Here is a 21,123-nt window from a genome sequence, read left to right on the forward strand (position 1 = left end):
GGCAGCAGAGCAAGACCTGTGTGCTGTGCTGCATGGGGAGCAGCAGCAAAACGTCCCCACCCCACGCCTGCTGTGAAGAGGAGCAGGCAGGGCTGTGCTGGGCCACCGGGGGAGCAGAGAGAGATTCCGAGGCAGGCTCCTGCTGATCAACCACATCTGCAGGAATTTTTGTGTAAACAAAAGCCAAATCTCACCCAGCCAGGGATGATCTCCAGATAAGAGGAAAACAAAGAGTGCTAACGAGAGGGCGAGAAACCCTCCTCTGTCCTAAGCCCCATCCTTTCAGCACATGTAAACGCTGCCCCTTCTCTCCCCTCTGAACACACAGCTGCACACAAGCCCAGCGGGAGGTAATTCCATTTCCCCACCACCCCCAAGGGTCTCGGGTCAATTATAAAGAGCTCTGGTGGCCATTGTTGTTTGGTGTTATCTCCCCACTCACTTCTGCAGTCCTGCTGCAGGGCGCTCCCATAGTAGCCCTGTCTGCAGAGGTGGCAGTTTTCACCCTCTGTGTGGTACAGGCACTTGACACACGTCCCTGTCCTCTTGTCGCAGGCCTCAGGATCAGTGGTGTCAATGTTGTTGTTGCACTGGCAGGGCTGGCAGGCGCCGCCAACCTCGTCAGGGCTGCCAAAGAAGCCAGACGCACATTCATCACAGCGACTGCCTGTTTGAACAAGCAGCATGACATGAATTACCATCACGGCTCACGAGCGCACAGCCCCGTAAATGGCAATAAGGGCTGTTAGCTGGGGAGACACTCACTGGATCGCGCTCAAGGCACCGGCAGCCTACCTATGTATCCCGTGCTACAGACACACACGACCTGCAGGGTGACTGGATCCTGGTAACAGCCACTGGCAAACTGGCGTCCGCTCTCAGGGCCATCAGGGCAAGGGCAGGGGCGGCAGTGGTCGCCTGAGCCCAAGATGGGGTCTCCGTAGTAGCCAGCCTGGCACCTGCACAATGGGGAAAACAGCATGCAGGGGACCGCAGGCAGAAAGATGGATAACTTAAGCTCAAATGCTGCAAAAGGGTGAAGAACCCAAGGGTAAACAGACCCTTGCAGTCCTCCTGTGCCATGCATGCTCTGAGTAGCTGTCTCATGTCAGGCTAACAACAGGAGACCCGTGGCAGATGCTTCTACAACAAGAAAGACACTGAGACCCTGAAGCATGTCCAGAGAAGGGCAACAAAACTGTGAAGGGTCTGGAGCACAGGTCTGATGGAGAGCAGCTGAGGGAACTGGGATTCAGTCTGGAGAGGACGAGGCTCAGGGGAAACCTTATCGCTCTCTACAGCTGCCTGAAAGGAGGTTGTAGAGAGGTGGGGATCCCAGGCTAACAGTGATAGGATGAGAGGGAATGGTCTCAAGTTGCACCAGGAGAGGTTCAGGTTGGATTATTAGGAGAAATTTCTTCTCAGCAAGAGAAGGGAGGTATTGGAACAGGTTGCCCAGGGAGGTGGTGGAGTCACCATCCCCAGAGGTTTTCAAAAAAAGGGTAGACTGCTATAAACTGAGGGGAAATGGCTTTAAACTGGAAGAGGGTAGATTTAGACTACATATTAGGAAGACATTCTTTACTGTGAGGGTGGTGAGACACTGGAACAGGTTGCCCAGAGAAGTTATGGATGCTCCCACCCTGGAGGCATTCAAGGCCAGGATAGATGGGGCCGTGAGCAACCTGGTCTAGAGGGAGGTGTCCTTGACTATAGCAAGGGGGTTGGAACTGGATGATCTTAAAGGTCCCTTCCGACCCAAACCATTCTATGATTCTATGAGGCACTTAGGGACGTGTTTTAGTGGGCATGAGGGTGATGGGTTGATAGTTGAACTAAATGATTTTTGAGGTCTTTTCCAACCTTTATGATTCTGTGATTCTCAGGAGGGTTTCAATGGGGAAAGCCTGGTGGGAGATGGGAAGCTATGGGCAGTGTGGTCCCCCCTCCACTTCTCCTCTGGCATAAGGACTCACTTCCTCCCACACGTTCTGCATTTCACAGCAAAGGCACTGCTGGCTATGACAGCCGTAACAGGCCAGCCAAGGCCACACATACCTCTCGCAGTTGGGGCCTGCTGTGTGGTCCCGGCAGTGCAGGCATTCGCCCGTGTAGGGGCTGCAGTCATCGGCATGGCCGTTGCAGTGGCAAGGCTGGCAGCTGGGGAAGCCCCAGAATCCAGGCAGGCAGCGGTCACACTGCCGCCCATACACACCAGGGAAGCAGTGGCATTGGCCCGTCTCCGCATCACAGAATGAGTTGTATGAGCCTCGCAGGTGGCACTCACAAGCTGCAAGGAGAGCGGGAAAGGGGCTGCATTTTGATGGCCAGTGCTCTGCCATCAGCAGCCCAGCCCAGGGCACGAGGTCTCACGTACGCCTGCATCCGCTCGGCCCAAATCCAAAGGTGCCAGGGGCACATCTGTCGCACTGTCTTCCAACCACGTTGGGACGGCACTGGCACTGTCCTCCGTTGGGGTCACACACTGAGCTCAGCGAGCCCTGGGGATCACACTGGCAGGCTGGGCAGAGAGAAGAGAAGCACCGAGGGAAGTGAGCATCATGGCGCAGGACACACACCCCACGCTCCCTGAGCACACCTGGAAGCACCGTCAAGCTTCCAGGTGCAGTCTGCTCTGTAAGCAGGTAGTTACGTACATAAGGCGGTCTCATGCAATAGCGCAGAAATGCTGAATATGATGTTCTTGCAGACATCTGTCATTGGAGTTTTCACAACGCTCCTGCTGTTTTCCAGACACCGGTATCTCTGGAACGTTTCCCATGCACTGTTGGTGACCACATCTTCACCTGAGCCTCCCACTGTGAATATGTCCAGTGATTTGCAGTATGGCATGAGGACAAGCTAAAGAAGAATTTCACAGTGGCACTGTGTCATTACTTACAAATAGCCTCCATCAAAACTGTGAAAATATGCTATCATCCCACTTCCCATTATGCTTTCTAGCCCAAAAAACAAATAGCTAGACAGAACTTAGAGGGAAAGCGACAGAACAATTATACAGAACTATTACACCCTTTTCGTGGCACAGTTTTGGTATCTATCAATTCTATCCATTTAAAAGGAAGAGTTTGATATTCACAACATATGCCGCACTGTAGAAGTCCAGCTCTGTGGTCCAGTAAGACAATCAAAGCCTCTGTGCACAGAAAAGCAATATGCATACTTCGAGCTTGAAGAAATCTATTTAACATCTGGATTCAGCCTTAAGCAACAACTTCATTAGAGAGCACTCTGGATTTATACAGATGCATCCCAAAAGAAAAGCAACCTCTCAGGATTTTAAAAATGCTTTTCCACCAGAGCATCCCCTAGGTAATTTCTGCTCACAGAGTCGATGAGTGTGTAGGGGTTCTCCATCTCAGAATCCACCAAGGAGTACTGGGACAGCTCCAGGCGGATGGTGTAGTTCAGCCCCTTCTCAAAGCAGACTGGCCGTGGGAGAACAACATATCTGGATTGGAAACAGGAAACATTTCTCACTTGAAACACCCAGCATTGTAAAGCATTTCAGGTGGCCCCCATAAAGCAATTGAGATAATGGCGAGCAGCCAAGAATGGGCAGAACAAAAGCTACAATGTGAAGGAGGTGTTTCGGAGGCTTGTGCGAGTCAGAACCGGAAAAGCTTATCAGCAAGGTAAAGAGTAATAGCGACGTCCACTCACAGGCTGTGCAAACATAATATTTTCCTGACAACAGGAATAAACTTTTAAGTTTATTTATTAAGCCTTGAGATTGCAGACACAATACTAAATTCATTTTTTTTATAACCCACGGGAAATTAAATTTCGTTTTCATAGAGGCCACGGCAAGCTGCAAACATGACAACTCTGTTTCAGCTGCACTGAGACCGCTTTGACAAATTCATTCCGAACTGCAGGGGAAGGTATGAGGGTACATATGCCTCACAGCCGCCTGCTTTTGGGCAGTTTGCTACCTGGCCTTCTTTTTTTTTTTTTTTTTCTGGTTTTGGTCTACTCAGTTATACTAACCTGGAGCCAGGTGGCAATGAGACAACCTGATTATCGTCATCAGGAACGGTGTTGCCACAGCGGCTACCTGCAGGAATCTTGCCTGGGCGCGTCACAGTGACCACAGCCTTTTCCCACTGATCCGGCAACTGGGGAAGAAAAAAACTAACATTAAGCAAGGGCTGTGAGCTCCTGGGAGCATCCAGCACTGAGGTGAAGAACAGCTGCAGAGAGGAAGGGCTGGCAGCTCCAGCACCACAGGGACATCCTGCTGTGGGCTTGGGCTGAGATAGGGAGAGGCAAGAGCTCCAGTCTCCTCCTGTGCACCACTCCCTTTCCATCCTAAGAAAAACACAACTCAGAGCACAATATCTGTGTGTGTGGGGGGGGGGGGGATGTCAACCTCTATTCCCCTCAACTCTGCGTACCAGACCTGAGCCAGCATTTCTCCATGGTCAGCTGCTGCCAAACTTGAGGTAAGGAACATCTTTTAGGGTGGGTATTTCTCTTGACCTCCCTGCTGTGAACTACCCACAGCCAAGAATAACTGCTCACAAACTGTTGGCAGCAGGTGTTCAGCATCCAAGATGGGCAGTTTGTCTCCTCAGGCACGTAATAGCATTTCTACTCATTGAAAGTCTGTCTGGCTGATACCAAATTCATATTCTAATCTGTCCTGAGGGAACTTGCCACTTTTTAATTTGCTTATGAAACAGCTGCTGCAACACACAATAATGGTACTGAATAAGACCGTAAAGTGAACAATACCAGGGACAGCAAAAATCCTCCTGGACTGTCAAGCATCTCAAACACTTAACTAAACTCCCATCCTTGTCTGTCAGCCCTAACGCTTCCAGGAAGTCCTGGGCTCCCACTGGCCATGCACTGGGATCCCAAGCAGGTGCCAGAGAGCAGCGACCCACCTGGGGCTCGTAGCGGACCACGATGTCGTACTCCATGGAGTAGGGGATGTTGTCGATGTTGAATTCCAGGTAATCCCCCTCAGGGACCCTCACAAATCCTATGCCTGTCCACGACGGCGTGCGGTCCTGTGTGGACTGGCGCTCAATTATGTTTACTCCCTACAGAAACAGGAAAGAGAGCTTTTAGTACCAATACACGGAATTTGTGAGCCACGCTGGAGCACATGAAGCTCTGCTGATGGATTACTTCTGGACTGCCACATCACTTGCATCCCAGAGAATACAAGCTCTCTCTCTTAAGCACGTGTGCATGCACACCACTGCCTTTCCATTCACAAAATGTTTGGGGTTGGAAGGGGCCTTAAAGATCATGTAGTTCTAACTCCCTGTCATGGCAGGGACACCTTCCATATGACAGTGCATTAACAGAAAGATAGATGAAACAACCCTGCATGAGTCTTCATCCACTTCTCTGTTACGGTGGGTAACTAAATCTAAAATCTTGCTGGGAGTAACTCACTGACCATCTACAGCATCTAGTTCACCCTACACAGAAGTACGATTTGCACCAATGCAGCATGTAACTGGACTGCTGTAATAACTTTCTCACCACATTTGTAGCAGTAGGATTTACTGCAGTGGCACAGAACTGCCCTGCTAACTCCCAAGCTGAGTGCTAATTGCTTCCTGATTACACTGGGCCAGGCCAAACCAAACCACTGCTTGGGATAACATCTGAAAGCAAGTCACGGCTATCATTAACTGTGTCACTAAATAACAAAGATTCGAAACATCTCTAGACACTAAACATCCAAGCTGATGCTGGCTACTCCTTCCATCCTGAGATGTCAGTTTTTTATGTTTATATTAAGGAAAGAAGAGAAAAAAGGTAACAGAAAGTGGAAGTCTGTGATGTTCAAATTTCCTGTTTCAAATATATCTGTGTCCATGAATAGTTCTATCTATAAAACAACATCCTGCGCATTCCTGTGAAAGCTGCTTCAGTAGAAAGGGATAAAATGAAAGGAAATGTCAATATATCTGTCACTCCAGGATGTCCCTTCGTGTATTCTCACACCCTTTGAAGTGAGCCAAGCTATAAATTATTACCCTTTGGCTTTGAACAAAGGGATGGAGCTCCCACAAAGGACTGCAGGCGGAACGTAAGTGAGAGCGTGCAGGGATTGTGCACAGGGACTTGTCACTGCCTGAAAACCCCTATAACTTTGTGCCATTTTGTTTTGTCTTGGACTGGGTCCCTACCTGCGCATTCAGATCTTATTATGCCACCAGATTAGTAACAAAGTTTTATTTCATTAATATCAGCATTGTTAAAAATGGTTTGTTCTGCAGGTTTGCAAAGGCAAGCAGCAGCTCACCTCCCAGCTTGGTGAGGCAGCTTTTCAGGCTGAGCTCCTTGCCTCAAATACCCAGAACCTCCAGCACTGCCCCTCCATCTGAGCAGACAAATGCACCCAAACACGTGCCAGCAAGCACACCCTGCTGCCGGCCAAGTAGTGCTCTATGCTATCTAGCATAGAGATCTAGCAGGCAAAATGCTCTGCCTCGGCTTGAACAGACCTTCTGCCTGAAACAAATAAATTAGGAAATAGTGCTCCAGGCAAACTAGGATCTGGTGCCTCAGTGCACTCATTATCTCAAGTCTCTTCTACTTGCTGGAGGCAAAAGTAATTGATGTAATCATCTAGCCTCTGTAAATGAATTAAAAGCAAGGCTGTGTGCTCAGGGATTGAAAGAAGCCAGAGAGCGTGATGTACCTCATGAGTGAGTAAAACAAACTGGAGGTAACCTCACTTACAAATCAATTTTTTGCACAATTAACCGTATATGTAATCATTAATTAAAAAAATGCCACTGATGTACAGAAACTCTAAATCACACAGCAATGGGCTTAAATGTGTGTGCTGCTCCCTCCGGGTGTCAGTGACATGGAGAGGAAAATCCAGCGTTGGTGTCTCACCACACTCGAGGTAAGAGGGCAAAGAGAGGTGGGTGCATATGCAGTGGGTAAGAAGAAGGATGCAGACAGAAAATGAACTACATAGTCATGATCAAAGAAACAGATTAAAAAAGGAAAATGTCAGTTTCCTCCCCTAAAATACTATATTATTTATCGATATGACTGAACAGGGAGGAACGGGCAGTGCTCTGACAGAACTCCATCTGGCACGATTCCACATCGTCTTTGCGCAACACTCACGTTATAAAACAGCCTCTTTCCAACACCCAAATTGCAAAACAGAGCTTTCCCACAGACCAGCACACTCCAGCTGCTACTCACAGGACCCAGATTGGCTTCCTCGGCCTCGTAGATGTAGTGGTCAAGCGAGATGAAGTAATATCCAGGCTCCACTTGGTTGCACTGACGTCCAAACATGTGGGGCCGGCACTCACACTGGCCAGATTCACTTGAGCAGCTAAAACGGAAAAGCAGTGAATGTACAGCACAGCTTGGCTAGGACAGGATGCTGCTAGAGCTGGCTCATCTGTGCTGACAGAACGTCGGCCTGGTCCCAGGCTCAGCCACGGCTCACTCCAGCTGTGCTCCTGGGCACAGGCGAGGAGTGAGCACAGGCCAGGACCATTTCCAACAGACAGCTTGCGTGCGGTTTCCTCTGTTTAGATATCGAGAGGATTGAATGCTAGAGATGCAGCAGATCCCTGGGGCCACACAGCAGTTCTGTGAGAGCTTTGCTTGCTTACGCAGTCATACACAGCCAGAAGGCAAGTCTGTCCTTCGACTCCAGGCTTGCAGGCCATGCACACAGCTATCTGCTCATCTGGGCTTGGGCAGAAAAAGAACATGCGTGACTCTGCATGCCCGGGATGCTGAGCTGCTCTTGTGCTTGGCAAAGGACATCCCAAGAAGCTGCCCACAGGCAGCTCTGCTTGGGGCAGAACCACACACAGCTTATTCAGATTTGGATGGACACAAAGACACGGGATAGACTGAGATGTTGCAGAGGGAATGGAGGACTGTCCATTCCCTTTGTAACAAGCCATTTTCTCAGTATAGCTTTATTCCAAAATGACTTTTTGAAGCTTCACTGTTCCCAGAGTCTGCTCTACGTTATGAAGAACTCAGGGGTAGGTTTTATTTTTGAAGGGATCTGGTCATACTTTTTCACAGGAAGGTTTCTTGGTCCAATAAATATGTCCCTTTCTTTAAATTTCAATTTAATATAGATTTTTTTTCTAAAATCAAAACCCTCTGTGTTTCCATAGAAAATATCCAGGCTTTTTTAAGCCCACTCTGAAAGTAGTCTTAACCTGAAATCAGTTTTGAAATTCACTTCAGCAATGTTTGCTTTCAGATGCCAAAGTGCTCCAGAAGGGGAACAGGGAAGTTTCCCCTCCAGGGATGTTAACAGCTCCAGTGCCCAAGCCGCAACCTCTGCACTTCATAAGGAAATGAGTTTGGGGCAAGGTGTGGCTGCCCAGGTGTTGCAGCCAGCAGCAACCAGAAGCAGAGGGGAGCAAGCCTGGAAGACTGGCATCAATCCACTCCCTTGGGAAACTGCTGCAGTTTCAGACAAAAGCAAGCTATTTCAAAGGGTTTGTGGAGGGAAGGAAAAATAAGAGAGCAAAGGAATATGCCACTATTGAAAAGCCATGCACCCATTGTAGCCACTCTGATGACAGGAGTGGTCTGGTTACCTGAAATCTCTGCACTGACAGGTATTTAAGCCAGGACTTCCCATACTCTTACCAATGGATGCATCTCCAAAACCCAAGTTTCTCTCTGAGCAACCACCAGTTCCCCAATGGACATGTGCAGACCTGCATGCCCCGTGCAGCACTGCAGGGGCAATGCAGCAGTACTGTACTGCTGGCATGCTTCTCCAGCGCTGATGGACGGACAGACAGACTGGCTAAAGGGCCAATGTGCAGGCCAGACCAAGAGCCAGCTTAGTGCAGACACCTCTACCACCCCCTGCAGCAATCAAGATCTGCCACTTTCCGCTAACAGGAGCGGAAAGACGACCTCAAACACTGCCCTCTAGAAAAAATGAAGGTGTTGTGATTGCAAATGGAGCAAAGCTCCCTGGGGTGAATGATTACAGGAGAGGACTGGGGTTGGGACTCACTTGTTGTGCAATGCTCCTCCCTGGTCACAGTCGCAGGGTCGACATCCATCCATGTCATTGCTCAGGCCCCAGTGCTCAGGCTGCAGGAGCAGATATTACCGATGTAACCACATCCAACCCACAACCACATTTTGCGGTGCACAATACGAGCCACCCCTGGTTGGCCCCTTGTAAAGCCACAACCACCAACAGAACTCCTCCATCTGCTCTTCCAACTTGCCCAGGGGACTTGCGGAATAAAACTCTTTTTCCACCAAGCTTTAAAAAATAACTTCCAAAGGACTCCATCTCCTTTGCTTCACTCTTACTGCACCATTTAAACCAGTTTGGGTGAAGGCTGCCGACCCACAAAGGGCTTTGGAACTGCAGCCCAGCTCACTGCACCCAAACATAGAGCAGCATATGGGCCAGCAGGGCTTTGTGCCGGGCTATGCCCATGTAGGACTGTTCCTCTACGGCTTGCTCAGCAGAAAGACAGACAGCCTTGTTTAGCTTTTCCATAGTTTACTGTCAGATAAGAGAGCCTGTCAGTGTTTATACAAACATATCCCTTTATTTGACAGCTTGTTTCTATAACACTCCAGCACACACAAACACTGTATGGAAATGTATGCGTAGCAATTAATCCCTGTCTAAAAAAAAGGCCAGTATAGAAAATCTTACCTTTAGCTTCTCAGTCCATTTTATCTTTCCCCTCCAGCAAGGGCACAGGCAGAACTGCCCCAGACCCACACTTTCACAGAGCAACCACAATAGTTATCCTAACATCTTACTCCATGGACACACTGTAGCAACAGGAATTAATTACCAGATGCTCTCATCTGTCTCAACTCACCCCCAGCATGCATCCCCCTACCCGTAACACAGCTCCAAGGCTCCCAACACCATGAGGTGCCCACCCAGCCCGCACGCCAGGTGTCTGCTTGCTATCATTCCTCACACCAGCGTCTCCTCATTATTCTTCCAGTAATCTACTTACCAGGCACTGATTGCACTGCTTTCCTGTCACCAGGCGCTTACAATAACAGTTTCCTGTCTCTGAATCACAAGGATTCCCTCCAGGATGGGTACCCAGAGGATTACATGCACAAGCTGGATGGGGAAACACAAACAGGCAGGTCAAAACACAGGATTTCAGCTACAGTATCCAATTTAAATATTTATATTAAAGCTTCCTCTAATTTCCCAGGTCAGAGATTAATTGCATACTTTGCCCACCGCCCATCCCTGTAAAACTCCTCTGGCTTAGAGACTTAAAAAGAAACAGAGAGGATTCTCCTATTTCCACAGCGTGCATTCGGCAGGACCAGCTGGGGAGACAAGTTTTAGAGAACAGTAGACTCCAAGCTACAGCAGATCTACAAGAAAGTTTTTCCTTTAGCAAAACATGAAACGAAGGAAAAGAAAAAACCCCACAAAACCACCCTCTCCCAGGGCTAGCAGCACCTCAAAGAGTTTTTGATCCCACATAAAGGAACATATGTTTTTACTCACACTGACAGCCCGCTGGGTCATCAGCACTCAGGCCATAGAAACCTTCTTTGCAGAGATCACAACGCTCCCCCTCGACGAATAATTTACAGCGGCACTGGCCAGCAATGAGGCCCGTAGAGAAGTCAGTGTAGCGATCGCATATGCCACCATTTTGGGAGCCAGCTGGGTCACAGTTACAGGCTAAGAAGGAAGCATTGCACACATTTTGCTGACTGCTACAACAGAAAAGGCCAACTCTCACACTGAGTAATCTAAACTCAGCTGCTGCGTAGACAGTGCAGTTACCACAAGGAGTAGAGGTGACACAAGTAGAGCACGGAGCCACCAAATACATTTGCAGATTCTCAAAGGAAAAAAACAAAACACAGCTAGGCTCACTCAACATCTTCAAGCTAACCTCCAAGCTCCCCTCCAGGATCTTTGGGACGAAGGAAGGGGTGGGGAAGAGAGCAGCAGCTATGGTAAATCCCTGATCTCCCAAAGCAAGCCCTAAGGACCGTGGCGCAGGCCTCACATCCATCGCACCAGCACAGGACCGCACTTACGCTCGCAGACGTCAGGGTCCCGCAGGTCTCTCTCCGGGTGCTGGAAGTAGAAGGGCTTGCACTGCTCGCAGTTGCGCCCCACCGTGTTGTGCTGGCAGTCGTCGCACACCCCCCCGCTGGTGTTCCCCGTCGCCATGTACACAGCCATGTCGAAGTGGCACTGAGTGGAGTGGCCATTGCAATTGCACTCTATGACAAAGACGAAAATCGAGAGAGCAGCCTCAGAGATGAGTCAATTGAAGAACATGCAGAACTTTACACATCGTCACAAATTCCACAAGCCGCTCACACAAAAATGCATAATGCTAAAAGCAAGCAACACCAGGCTTCAGGTCTGCATTTTACCCAAACTCACTTTTGCATGCGTTACTATTGCGGCCTTCGGCAGGTCGCCAAGGCAAGTCATGGTAGAAATCCAAACACTGCTCACAGTTCAAGCCCTTGGTATTATGTCTGCACATGCAGTGCCCGTGGACCTGTCATTAAAATAAAAATACATATATAAAAAATTGAAGGAATAGTTGATTATTAGGGAGGGTGGAGAAAAAAACATGCTCCTCCAATTCACTCAAAATATAACTAGTGGAAATACTTCTGGTATTTGCATTATAATGCACATAATGCAGGTAAGCTCAAACAAAGGGCCACAGAAGTGTCCCTTGCCTGCTTAGCTTAAGAACGTCCTCATAACAAACCTGTCCTTCCCTTGCTGGAACTTATGCATGAATAAATGCTTTCAGGCACAAACAAGGAGAGCATAGTTCCACCTCAATAATCGCAAAAGCCTCTTAGAGCTAATAATTAGCTGTTTATTAGCTGTTAATTAGATATTAACATGCATCAAGTTATATCAGCACGTCAGTTCTAGCCCACTGCCGCTGCACCTTGGTTCTCAAAGCAAAGATAACCACCACATTTTGGATGGGTTTCATCTATCAGGCCAAGGCTTTGTCATCAACACACAAGCACTGAGCAGACAGTGACGGCGTGACAGCCACTGTCTTTGGTGACAAGGACTACCAGCACCAGAGCCACAATTCTAAGGCAAAGGCGGCCACGCTGCTGTCAGGTGGAGACCCTGGCAGAGAACGCGGAGCCATGGAGAATACTCGCATCCTGCAGCCTCTGAGGCAAGCACCCAACTTTCCCCTATGCCTCTGCATTTTCATCTAGTTAATAACTCACACATTAACACGCCTGCTATTACTGCTCATTAGGCAAAAATCATGGGGAAACCCAGAACCAAGAAGGGATGGAACGCTCACACAACAGCACACAAGGCAGGCAGCAGGATTTTCCTCCAGAGCTTGCTGTTAATTAATCACGGCTGCAACTATGCAAACTGCTTCTCAGCTGATAAGGACTGATACAAATGCAGATCTTGTTTGATTCACGAAAGCGTTTCTTTCTTTGAGGCCACTCTTTACTTCAATTTTAGGGCAATTAAGTCAACACACGCGTATCTCCTGTCCCTTACAGAAACACTGCCTTCCTGCCTTTTAATTTCATCAGCTCTTTAACATAATTAGAAAATGAATGCTAAAACTATTCCACTGAATCTGAGCTCTCTGTACTTGAGTAATGCCAGTAATGACAGATGATTGATAGGTTTGCTGTTAAAAAATGATTTAAATGGTTTTCTTGTTGGAAAGAAAAGAGCGGAGAGGGACTCAAATTTCTCCTATCGCATCTTCAACTCATTGTTCCTATACTGCTTTATAACAACAAAACAAAACAAAACCCACAATCAGGAACAGCTATGTGGAGAAAAGTGGGAATATTCACCATTCCTTCCACTTCTTCGTTAAAGCCCTCCACCGGTGCACACTCGCTTGCGTGGCCATAGCAGAAGCAGTTCCCGCGCACCACCATGTCGTAAATGGCGTAGTAGTACTTCTCCCTGATCTCCATCCTCGAATCCAGGAGGTTATCTCCCAGTGTGTGCAGCTTGGTGAACTTGACTCTTAGATTTGTGATCTTCAACAGGTCTGCAGGGGACACCAGAAAAACATGTTTTGGAGTTATTTACCAGATATTGTACTGAATGGGAGGAAGCCAGTAGTGACTTCCCAAACACACTTCCTACGAGCAGATTAGATCAGGTTTAATTTCAGCTCTTATGTACTACGTATCACATCACTTCATATTCCCAACTTCTAAAAATTACAGTAACTTACTGCAGGCTGATATTGTGTACACTAGTTTAAGCTCAGTTAAAAATACTAGCCTGTTTTACCATAGACGTACACAAGCACAAATATTAAAGGCATGTGCACCAGTCCCCACCAGACTAGATGGAGACAGCAGGAAGAAGTGGTGGGGGGGGGGGGATCAATATTAAGCAACTGCTGACAAGCAGACTTGGAGATTTAGCAGTTATGAGCCTTTTGAAGAAATATCTAAGATGGAAACAAGACACAGATACATTCTTCTTTCTTATACATCCAGCTTTCCCAGCAAATTTAATAAGCTGATGAAAGCAGCCTCTCCTTTAAAATTCTGGGTAAAAACTTTCAACCAATACAGCAACTAGCAGACACTCTTCTACTTCAGAGATTTTCTTCTAGTACAGTTAGTTAACCTTACACAGAAGGATGTGAACTGAAACGGAGAAGGAAACTGAAATTAGAAGTCAAGTTTAAGGCCAAGCACTACTATTCCCTACTCAGGCCACATGCCAAACGAGGTTAAACTTTGACCACACTACAGCAACAGGTCTGTACCTCTCTCTGCTTTCCTTGCTTGCAATGACTCTACATGCCTGCCATGGACATTTTTGGTTTATGATCACATCTGTGTGGACCAGTCACACAGTACTACAGTCATTCAAAAGTCATGATTCAGATGTTCTAAATCCTAAAATATAAAACACAATTCCCTGGATTTTATCTCAAAATGCAAAATGATCTAAGCACATTTGTAGTTCTGATTCTTTGCTTTCTGAAAACCGTACAATTAGAGGATAAGATTCCAAAGCTTCTCTTGGTGACCGCATGTATTTTGCAGAGGGGGCTCCTTAAACAAAACTTTTCCTCAACCAATAAGGGAAGAACCAACTACAATAAAGTGGGTAAGACTGATCACGTGAGTTGATGACACCAACTGCTATTTCCCAGTAGATCACTGAGTCAGGAAAAGAAGTCATACCAGGAACATATTCATATGACTTCAAAATAATTATCAGGACTAATGCTTGACATAAATTGTGGATTGCTGTTTTTTAAAATAGTAATTAAATAAGTACAGAAACACTTCCAAATGAGCCTAGAAGATAACTGCGTACATACTTTGAATCCTTGGACTGTATGGATCTTCAATTCTGAAAGCAGGATCTAAAACACGATATATGACCTGGGCAAAAACAGTACAACAGAAGGCTCAGGGAATTTGAATTTGTATGGAAGAAGTCTACACAATAAGCATATTGAAAAAAACTTCTGACCTCTCCCTCAGTTGAAGGTTCAATGTCGGAGTATCGGGAATCACAGATGATATCATCCACCTTCTTCATGGGTCCAGTTGAAATGCCAGGAAATGAGCTCGCACAGTCATACGCAAAATACCTATATACTTGCCATGTTTTTCCAAAATCAGATGATCTTTCTATCAACATTGCAGCAGGCCGGAATGTCTAGGAATGAAAAAACCAAAGGAGGTCGTATTTTGTTAACTATTACTTGCATTTACATTGAGCACTTTTAATTGTGAGCAATCATCACATCTGGATTTTCATCTCTCCTCTCTCTGTAGAGAGTATTTGCCCTTTCACCCTTCACCACTGATGTCCTACTTTCTGCTCAGAGGCAGATCTTCAACGTAACGCCCATCAAACCACAGACCACCTATCTTTAGAAAAGACCACATTCAGCAGTCAAGCAGTTAAGTGCCCAAACTCACAAGTTCCTCAGATTTCAAATCCTTTCTCAAAACTAGAGATTAAAGCAGGGCTCTAGAGACAAAGGGATTTTTTCCATTGCTTGTGAAAAGCAGCAGAGCCTTCTTCCTTGCCATACCTCCTCTCACTTTCTGCACAGAAGACCTCATGGGCCTCACCTCCTGCCTTCAGAACCCGTGGGGAGCTAGAACCTGCTTTAAGACCCAGCTCACTCGAGCCAGGACCATACCTCAGCTGGCTCTGTTCTACCCCTGGCAGACTGCATTTGTTTTAAAAAACCCATTCTCCTTCTAACCTACGCATATTCCACTCCAGAACAACTACCTAATGAGATTTAAAAATATATATACATATATATAAATCCTTTTGATCTAAAAATCCTATGATGATAATGTTTCAAACAACTGCATTTCAGAATGCAGATATTAATACCTGGCATGCATCAAGAAGCACCACAAGACGCTCCATTAACAGTATGGATTCAGAGAAGGCCATCAAGGAGCCAAGCACAAAAACATTTCAGTCACAGTTGGAAACAACTTTTTTTCCTGCTTCCTGAGTGAAAACATCATCCTCCTCACAAACTAGTACCTCACCCAACAGAAAATGAAGCCACCCAGAGGTAAGGCAGCTTGAGAGCCTTCCACACAAAGCCAACAAGCCATCAATAAAACTGTTTTGCCCCCTGGTCTTCCTCCTGACCAAGCACCCAGTGAGCCCAGCAGCAGTGGTACAAGGCCAGGGTTCCTTGGGGAGCCCTCACTGCTGGGGACATGCAGTGGTGACCAGAGGGGACTGCTTTCCACTTCAGCCACCACCTGTCAAAAACACAAGCTGATATCGTAAGAAAAACTAACTGTCTCTCCTGGAAAGCCAATCTCTGCAGGGAAGGACCTGGGTGGACAACAGATTGACCAAGAGCCAGCAGTGTGCCCTTATGGCCAAGAAGGCCAATGGTTTCCTGGGGTGCATTAAAAAGAGTGTGGCCAGCAGGTCGAGGGAGGTGATCATCCCCCTCTGCTCTGCCCTGGTGAGGCCACATCTGGAGTGCTGCGCCCAGTTCTGGGCTCCTCAGCTCAAGAAAGACAGGGAACTTCCAGAGAGGGTCCAGCAGAGGGTCAGAGATGACTGGGGGCCTGGAGCATCTCCCTTATGAGGAAAGGCTGAGAGACATGGGGCTGTTCAGCTTGGAGAAGACTGAGAGGGGATCTGCTCAACACTTAAAAATATCAAAAGGAACAGAGTTAAGCAGCTGGGGCCAGGCTCTCTTTAGTGGCGACCAGAGACAGGACAAGGGGCAGTGGGCACAAACTGGAACACAGAAGTTCCATCTGTACATGAGGAAAAACCTCTTTTCTTTGAGGGTGGAACAAGCTGCCTAAAGAGGCTGTGGATTCTCCTTCTTGGGAGATATTCAAAACCCACGAGGATGCTTTCCTGTGAAACCTACTGTAAGGGACCTGCTATAGCAGGAAGGTCAGACTAGATGATCTTCCAACCCCTACAATTCTGTATAAATTAAGAGATTTGTCTACATGTAGAGAGCAGGGATTTAGCTCTGCAGGAAATGCAGTCCCTGAACTCAGCTGAAGGCTGCTGCTAGCACCTGCCTGTGATTTAGGATGTACAGGACATAATCTGCCATTCCAAGACATCTGTTTGGCGAGAAACAAAGACACTCTGTGTACAGATGTTCCCTCTTCCTGAAGACCTTCCCACTTGCCAAATGAAAACTGATAGCATAGCCAATTTTTTTTTTTTTTTTAAAGAAAAATCCTTGCTACTATCATGATTTAGCTAATGATCTTCTACACACACAACCACCACAGAGACAAATGACCGGATTTTGTATGAGTTCTGCAGCCTCACACGTTTAAATACAACACAAGCCACAAGTCACAGCTGAGCGACTTCAGGAGTTAATGGTTGACAGATCTAAAAGTCAGGCTAATCAGCTCACACGGAGCCCATGTCCCAAACACCAAAAGGGTGGGAAGGACTCTTATTTCCCTGTGTTTAGGAGGCACATGTGGCTTTGCGCAGAGCTCCCACTGCAGGTAAGGCTTCCTTACCTTGAAGGTCATGATGAGATGAGTGAAATGAAACTCAGCCTCCAGGTTCAGCTGGATTGTCACATTTTCCAGACCTGCAAGGGCAGAGAAAAGGAACTGTGCAGCAAGCAAGGACACTTTCCAGCCTCTGCATCAATATTTCACCAAGGCTCTGCGTTCTCTTTTTCCCCACTTGGCTCTAATGTCAAAAAGGGACACAGTGCATTAACGAGTTACAAGGAGACACCAAGGACCTATTGAAGACTGCATCACACATGGGATTGCTGTGAATCACCTGCAGAAACACGCAGTACCCAAAGTGTGAGCCTGCACCGCCTTTAATTCAGACCATAACGTGGCTGACACCACCAGATGTGGGACAATAACGGCTATAGAACCTGGCCAACCCATAGCTCAGTGCTTGGAGGCTGGCAGGAGTGAGGACACCAAGCCCAGCCCCAGGCTGTCTGCGTGCACCACAGCCACAGGGCAGCAAGCCAGTCGTGACCCTCTGCAGTCCTGACACCCCGCATCTCACTTCGTGGGGAGTGCTTCCCACCTTTTTTCGCTCACTCTGGACTTTCCTGTCCATCTGGACACATGAACTGTTTCTTTAAAATCTCTTCTTCGAAATACTCCCAAACCAACCACCCCAGCCCTGCTTTGCAGTCACAAGGGCTTGGAAACCATGATAAGCAAAAGGTTTTCCAAATGGTACAGCGTGACTACCTATGATCAAGGACTCTGTACAGAAAGAAAAAGTTGCAAATATTATTTTGTCATGTGAAAAGAGCTCTCAAATCAGTTGAGTACTATGCTGTAGTCAGAAATATTAAGAAAAATCAAGTGAGATTTACAGAGAGCAGGAAGGGTAAGAAATGAAATGAATACACCAACAAAGCGCTTAAATTTTCAACCAGTCGTGACTTGACGTGCAGTGTACAGCAGTGGTCCCTTCTGTTGCATGCCTGGATGGAGGAAAACATGAATTGGACAGAAAGAATCATTTGTTTTTCATTGTTGAAGGACATTTTCATGACCTTATGAGCTAAGAACTTTTCTGTGTGGATGCTGCCAAGCCTGTTGCAAAAAGCATGTATTATTTGGAATGCTAGAAGAGAACCAGTAGGGACAAGCGGCTCGGTAGTCTGATCTATATGGTTAAAAAGGATTTAGGGAAAATTCTTCTCTACCGAGCAACAGAAATGCTATAAACATTACCAAGTCATTTTAACAGAGTCAAATAGCTCCTGCCAACGCATTTGCAGGAATCCCATCCCGTCCATCTGGCTTTGGGGCAGGATGAAAATCTAGATGCCTTGCTTTCTATAGGAAAGCATGCCAAAAGCAAAACCATAAAAGCCAGAAAGGCAGAGGAAGGGCAAAAAAGTAAAATAAAAAGCCAGTAAACTAACAAGCAGCTTGTTGAGTTTTTTAACTTGCTGGCTCATTTCTGGCATTAGTGTAGCCATTTGGCACACAAGAGCAGGAACCCAGGCTCGTGGCAGCAGGACAGCAGCCAGCAGCCCTAGCAGCATGGGGAAGCCCCGCGGTGAGCCCTTCCTTGGCAGCGCTGCCCAGGATCCGCACTGCTGGAAGGCTGCTCCGCTCTCCTGCCCAGACATGAGGAGGGCCTGGAGCCGCACTGGGAGCTTCTCTTTTTAGGAAAGGATTCTAACAAGCTGCGGGAGAGCTCTTTCCAGCACTCCTGGAGGGCTCACGGGGTTTTGTTACGGATATGCAGCCGCTCCAGGACACACAAAAGCCGCGTTTTACTCAGCCCTCCGCTAACAGCATGATCCTTCCCTCAGCAGTAATTACCAGCCCTGAGCTAATAGCAAACACAGAGGTACCGCAGACAAAGGGAGGGAGAGCACTTGGGACCCAGCTCCTAGACACACCGCATACCATTTTCCGATTGCCACCAAAGCTTCAGGCGATTTGGAGCAAATGTGGTGACCACGTTCTCAATGCGATGGCTGCGGGGATTGAGAGTCTCATGGAAGGGGTCCTCAGAATTGCATGTGAAACATTTTTTGTCCTCCTGGAACAGCAAGATAACCAGCATTACTGATTTTATCCATGGGGCAATAGTTGCTTCCTGCAGATAAGAGTATTTTTCATTCATATTACATTCCATGCATTTTGCCTGTGGGAGGCATCAAAGGTGTGGTGCTTTGTTTCTCAATTAATTGATAAGTGTATTTACCTTTATGAATTGATGCAAAATGCCAAATGGAAAATATGCCAGGAATTCCATAAACTGTACTTTTATGGGTGGTATGCTTTCTATCTAAGCTGCAGATTCAGGAAATCCCTGCCAACATACAGAAGAGCTCCCAATCAGAGGCAGCACCTCCAGAAATCCTTGAACTGAAACATGCATACAAAGCCACATATGTGAACTAACCCTGGCTCTTCGGAGCTCACGTGGGGACCTGAGTTCTCCACATCAGTCATCTCCAGTGCACGCAGAGAGCCCAGTGGCATTCAGCAACCAATGTCTCCACTCTGAATCCAACTTTTCAGGCTCCTACCGACACTTCACTCCAGATTGCAATCCCAACCTGCTCCCACAAACCCAACTTGCACAGCCTACAAGACATGCCCATAAAAACCCCACTGGGTGCAAGCATGACATGCACCATTTGGGAAGCTGGATGTGCACTTCTTCACCGCACCAGGGCACCAGGTCTGCACCAAGCAAACTCTCCATCTCACCGACCTCATCCCTGTCCCTGAGCAGCTGCAAAGCTGCATCCCATAAGGACTGGTCTTGCTCGGCCCCATGGCACAAAGGGGATACTCCCACACTGCAGCCTGGCAGAGCTCAGAAGTAGGCACAGACACATCAGGCAGACGCTGGAGTGGGGCTGCGGCATCAGCAACGCAGGCAAACCTACTCCCGAAGTGGTGCTTCTGGACATAAACCGCACCTCGGCACCTCAGCATTTTGGGGATGGCAAAATCCAACAAAGTGCCTTTGTTACTTGGCTGCAGCATGGCGCTGATATGCCCTCGGACGCTGATCCCAAGGCTGAGGCCGGCGCCAACGCCAGCAGCGCAGCGAGACACGACGGGGCGAGGCTGGTAACTCCGGGCACAGAAGGGAGCGGTGCTCCTTCAGAGTGGCAGAATCTGCTTCCATTGTCTCCGCAGGAGCCCTGCCCCGAGGCTATACCCTTACTTTCCGTACAACCGAGCTGCCGATTGCCGAAATTCCATTCCTATCCCCCATCTCTGCTGAACGCAGAGCTTTCAAGCTTAAGCAGCAACGGCCTTTGTGTTTCCCACAGATGGACCCGACTCGTGTCCCATTCGTCGCAGCCCGCAGAAATGTAATTATGCTACGGAAACAGCGGCCGAACACTACAGACCACTTGCCACCAGGAAGCTGTCTAGACGGCTCCGTGCAAGGCTGAAATAAGGGAAAAGCACTAGCTGAACTCAACCGCAGCCCATTCCGTCTCACCGACTCGCCTGACGGCACAGAGCCACCTCGGGCTGCGCTCCCGCATCGCGGCCCCGACGGCGCGGGGCTCCCCCCGCCCGCGGCTCCCCCCGGGGGCTCGGCACGGCGCCGCTCACCTGGAGATGGCTGACGATGCAGTAGGGCTCGGGCTGGCGGAGGCCGCACGTCGAGGAGGCGGAGAGGCGGGCGGCGCGGCCGATGAGGAGGTCGCCGGTGGCGGGGTAGCAGCTGCCCTCGGCGCAGCCGTAGCTGTACTCGGGCTCCTGAGCCGCCGCGACCCGGAGCGCTGCGGGAGAGAGGGGAGAGGAGGGGGCAGCGCCGTCAGGCCGGGCCCAGCGCAGCCCCCCGCGCGGGACTGGGGCTCCCCGTGCCCAGACGGCAGCGGGAGCGCGAATAGGAGAGGGAGCGGGGCCGAGCGGGGGCTACCGAGGCAGCAGCAGAGGTAGAGCGAGAGGCGGCCCATGGCGAGCGGCGCGACGGGACGGGTCTGGACCGGACGGGACCCCCGCTCCGGAAGCTCCGCGCCGGCGACAGCCTCAGAGTCACCGCTGCACGCAGGCGCTGCTGCTCCACGCGGCTCCCCGCGAACGGCTCCGCGCCGCCGGGCGCCCCCGGCCCTCCCCCTCCGCCCCGCCGCCCCCGCG

General features: G+C 48.6%; 1 protein-coding gene across 1 annotated transcript in view; it reads right to left on the bottom strand.

The window, feature by feature from the left end:
* LAMB1 (laminin subunit beta 1) overlaps window positions 1-21,086 on the bottom strand; it is a 41,961-nt gene extending 20,875 nt beyond the window's left edge. The window contains exons 1-21 of the mRNA XM_021384607.1: window positions 20,906-21,086; window positions 20,596-20,765; window positions 18,916-19,051; window positions 17,029-17,102; window positions 14,504-14,692; window positions 14,349-14,412; window positions 12,847-13,049; window positions 11,417-11,537; window positions 11,062-11,250; window positions 10,517-10,696; window positions 10,002-10,114; window positions 9,023-9,102; window positions 7,216-7,351; window positions 4,914-5,072; window positions 4,012-4,139; window positions 3,349-3,472; window positions 2,658-2,862; window positions 2,378-2,521; window positions 2,059-2,290; window positions 796-959; window positions 443-667 (exon numbers count right to left, since the gene is read on the bottom strand). Coding sequence (XP_021240282.1) covers window positions 443-667; window positions 796-959; window positions 2,059-2,290; window positions 2,378-2,521; window positions 2,658-2,862; window positions 3,349-3,472; window positions 4,012-4,139; window positions 4,914-5,072; window positions 7,216-7,351; window positions 9,023-9,102; window positions 10,002-10,114; window positions 10,517-10,696; window positions 11,062-11,250; window positions 11,417-11,537; window positions 12,847-13,049; window positions 14,349-14,412; window positions 14,504-14,692; window positions 17,029-17,102; window positions 18,916-19,051; window positions 20,596-20,765; window positions 20,906-20,942 — 3,073 coding nt within the window. The 5' untranslated portion in view covers window positions 20,943-21,086. The remainder of the gene's footprint in view (window positions 1-442; window positions 668-795; window positions 960-2,058; window positions 2,291-2,377; window positions 2,522-2,657; window positions 2,863-3,348; window positions 3,473-4,011; window positions 4,140-4,913; window positions 5,073-7,215; window positions 7,352-9,022; window positions 9,103-10,001; window positions 10,115-10,516; window positions 10,697-11,061; window positions 11,251-11,416; window positions 11,538-12,846; window positions 13,050-14,348; window positions 14,413-14,503; window positions 14,693-17,028; window positions 17,103-18,915; window positions 19,052-20,595; window positions 20,766-20,905) is intronic.

This window comes from Numida meleagris, chromosome 1 (genome assembly GCF_002078875.1).
Source record: "Numida meleagris isolate 19003 breed g44 Domestic line chromosome 1, NumMel1.0, whole genome shotgun sequence".
NCBI classification, from domain to species: Eukaryota; Metazoa; Chordata; class Aves; order Galliformes; family Numididae; genus Numida; species Numida meleagris.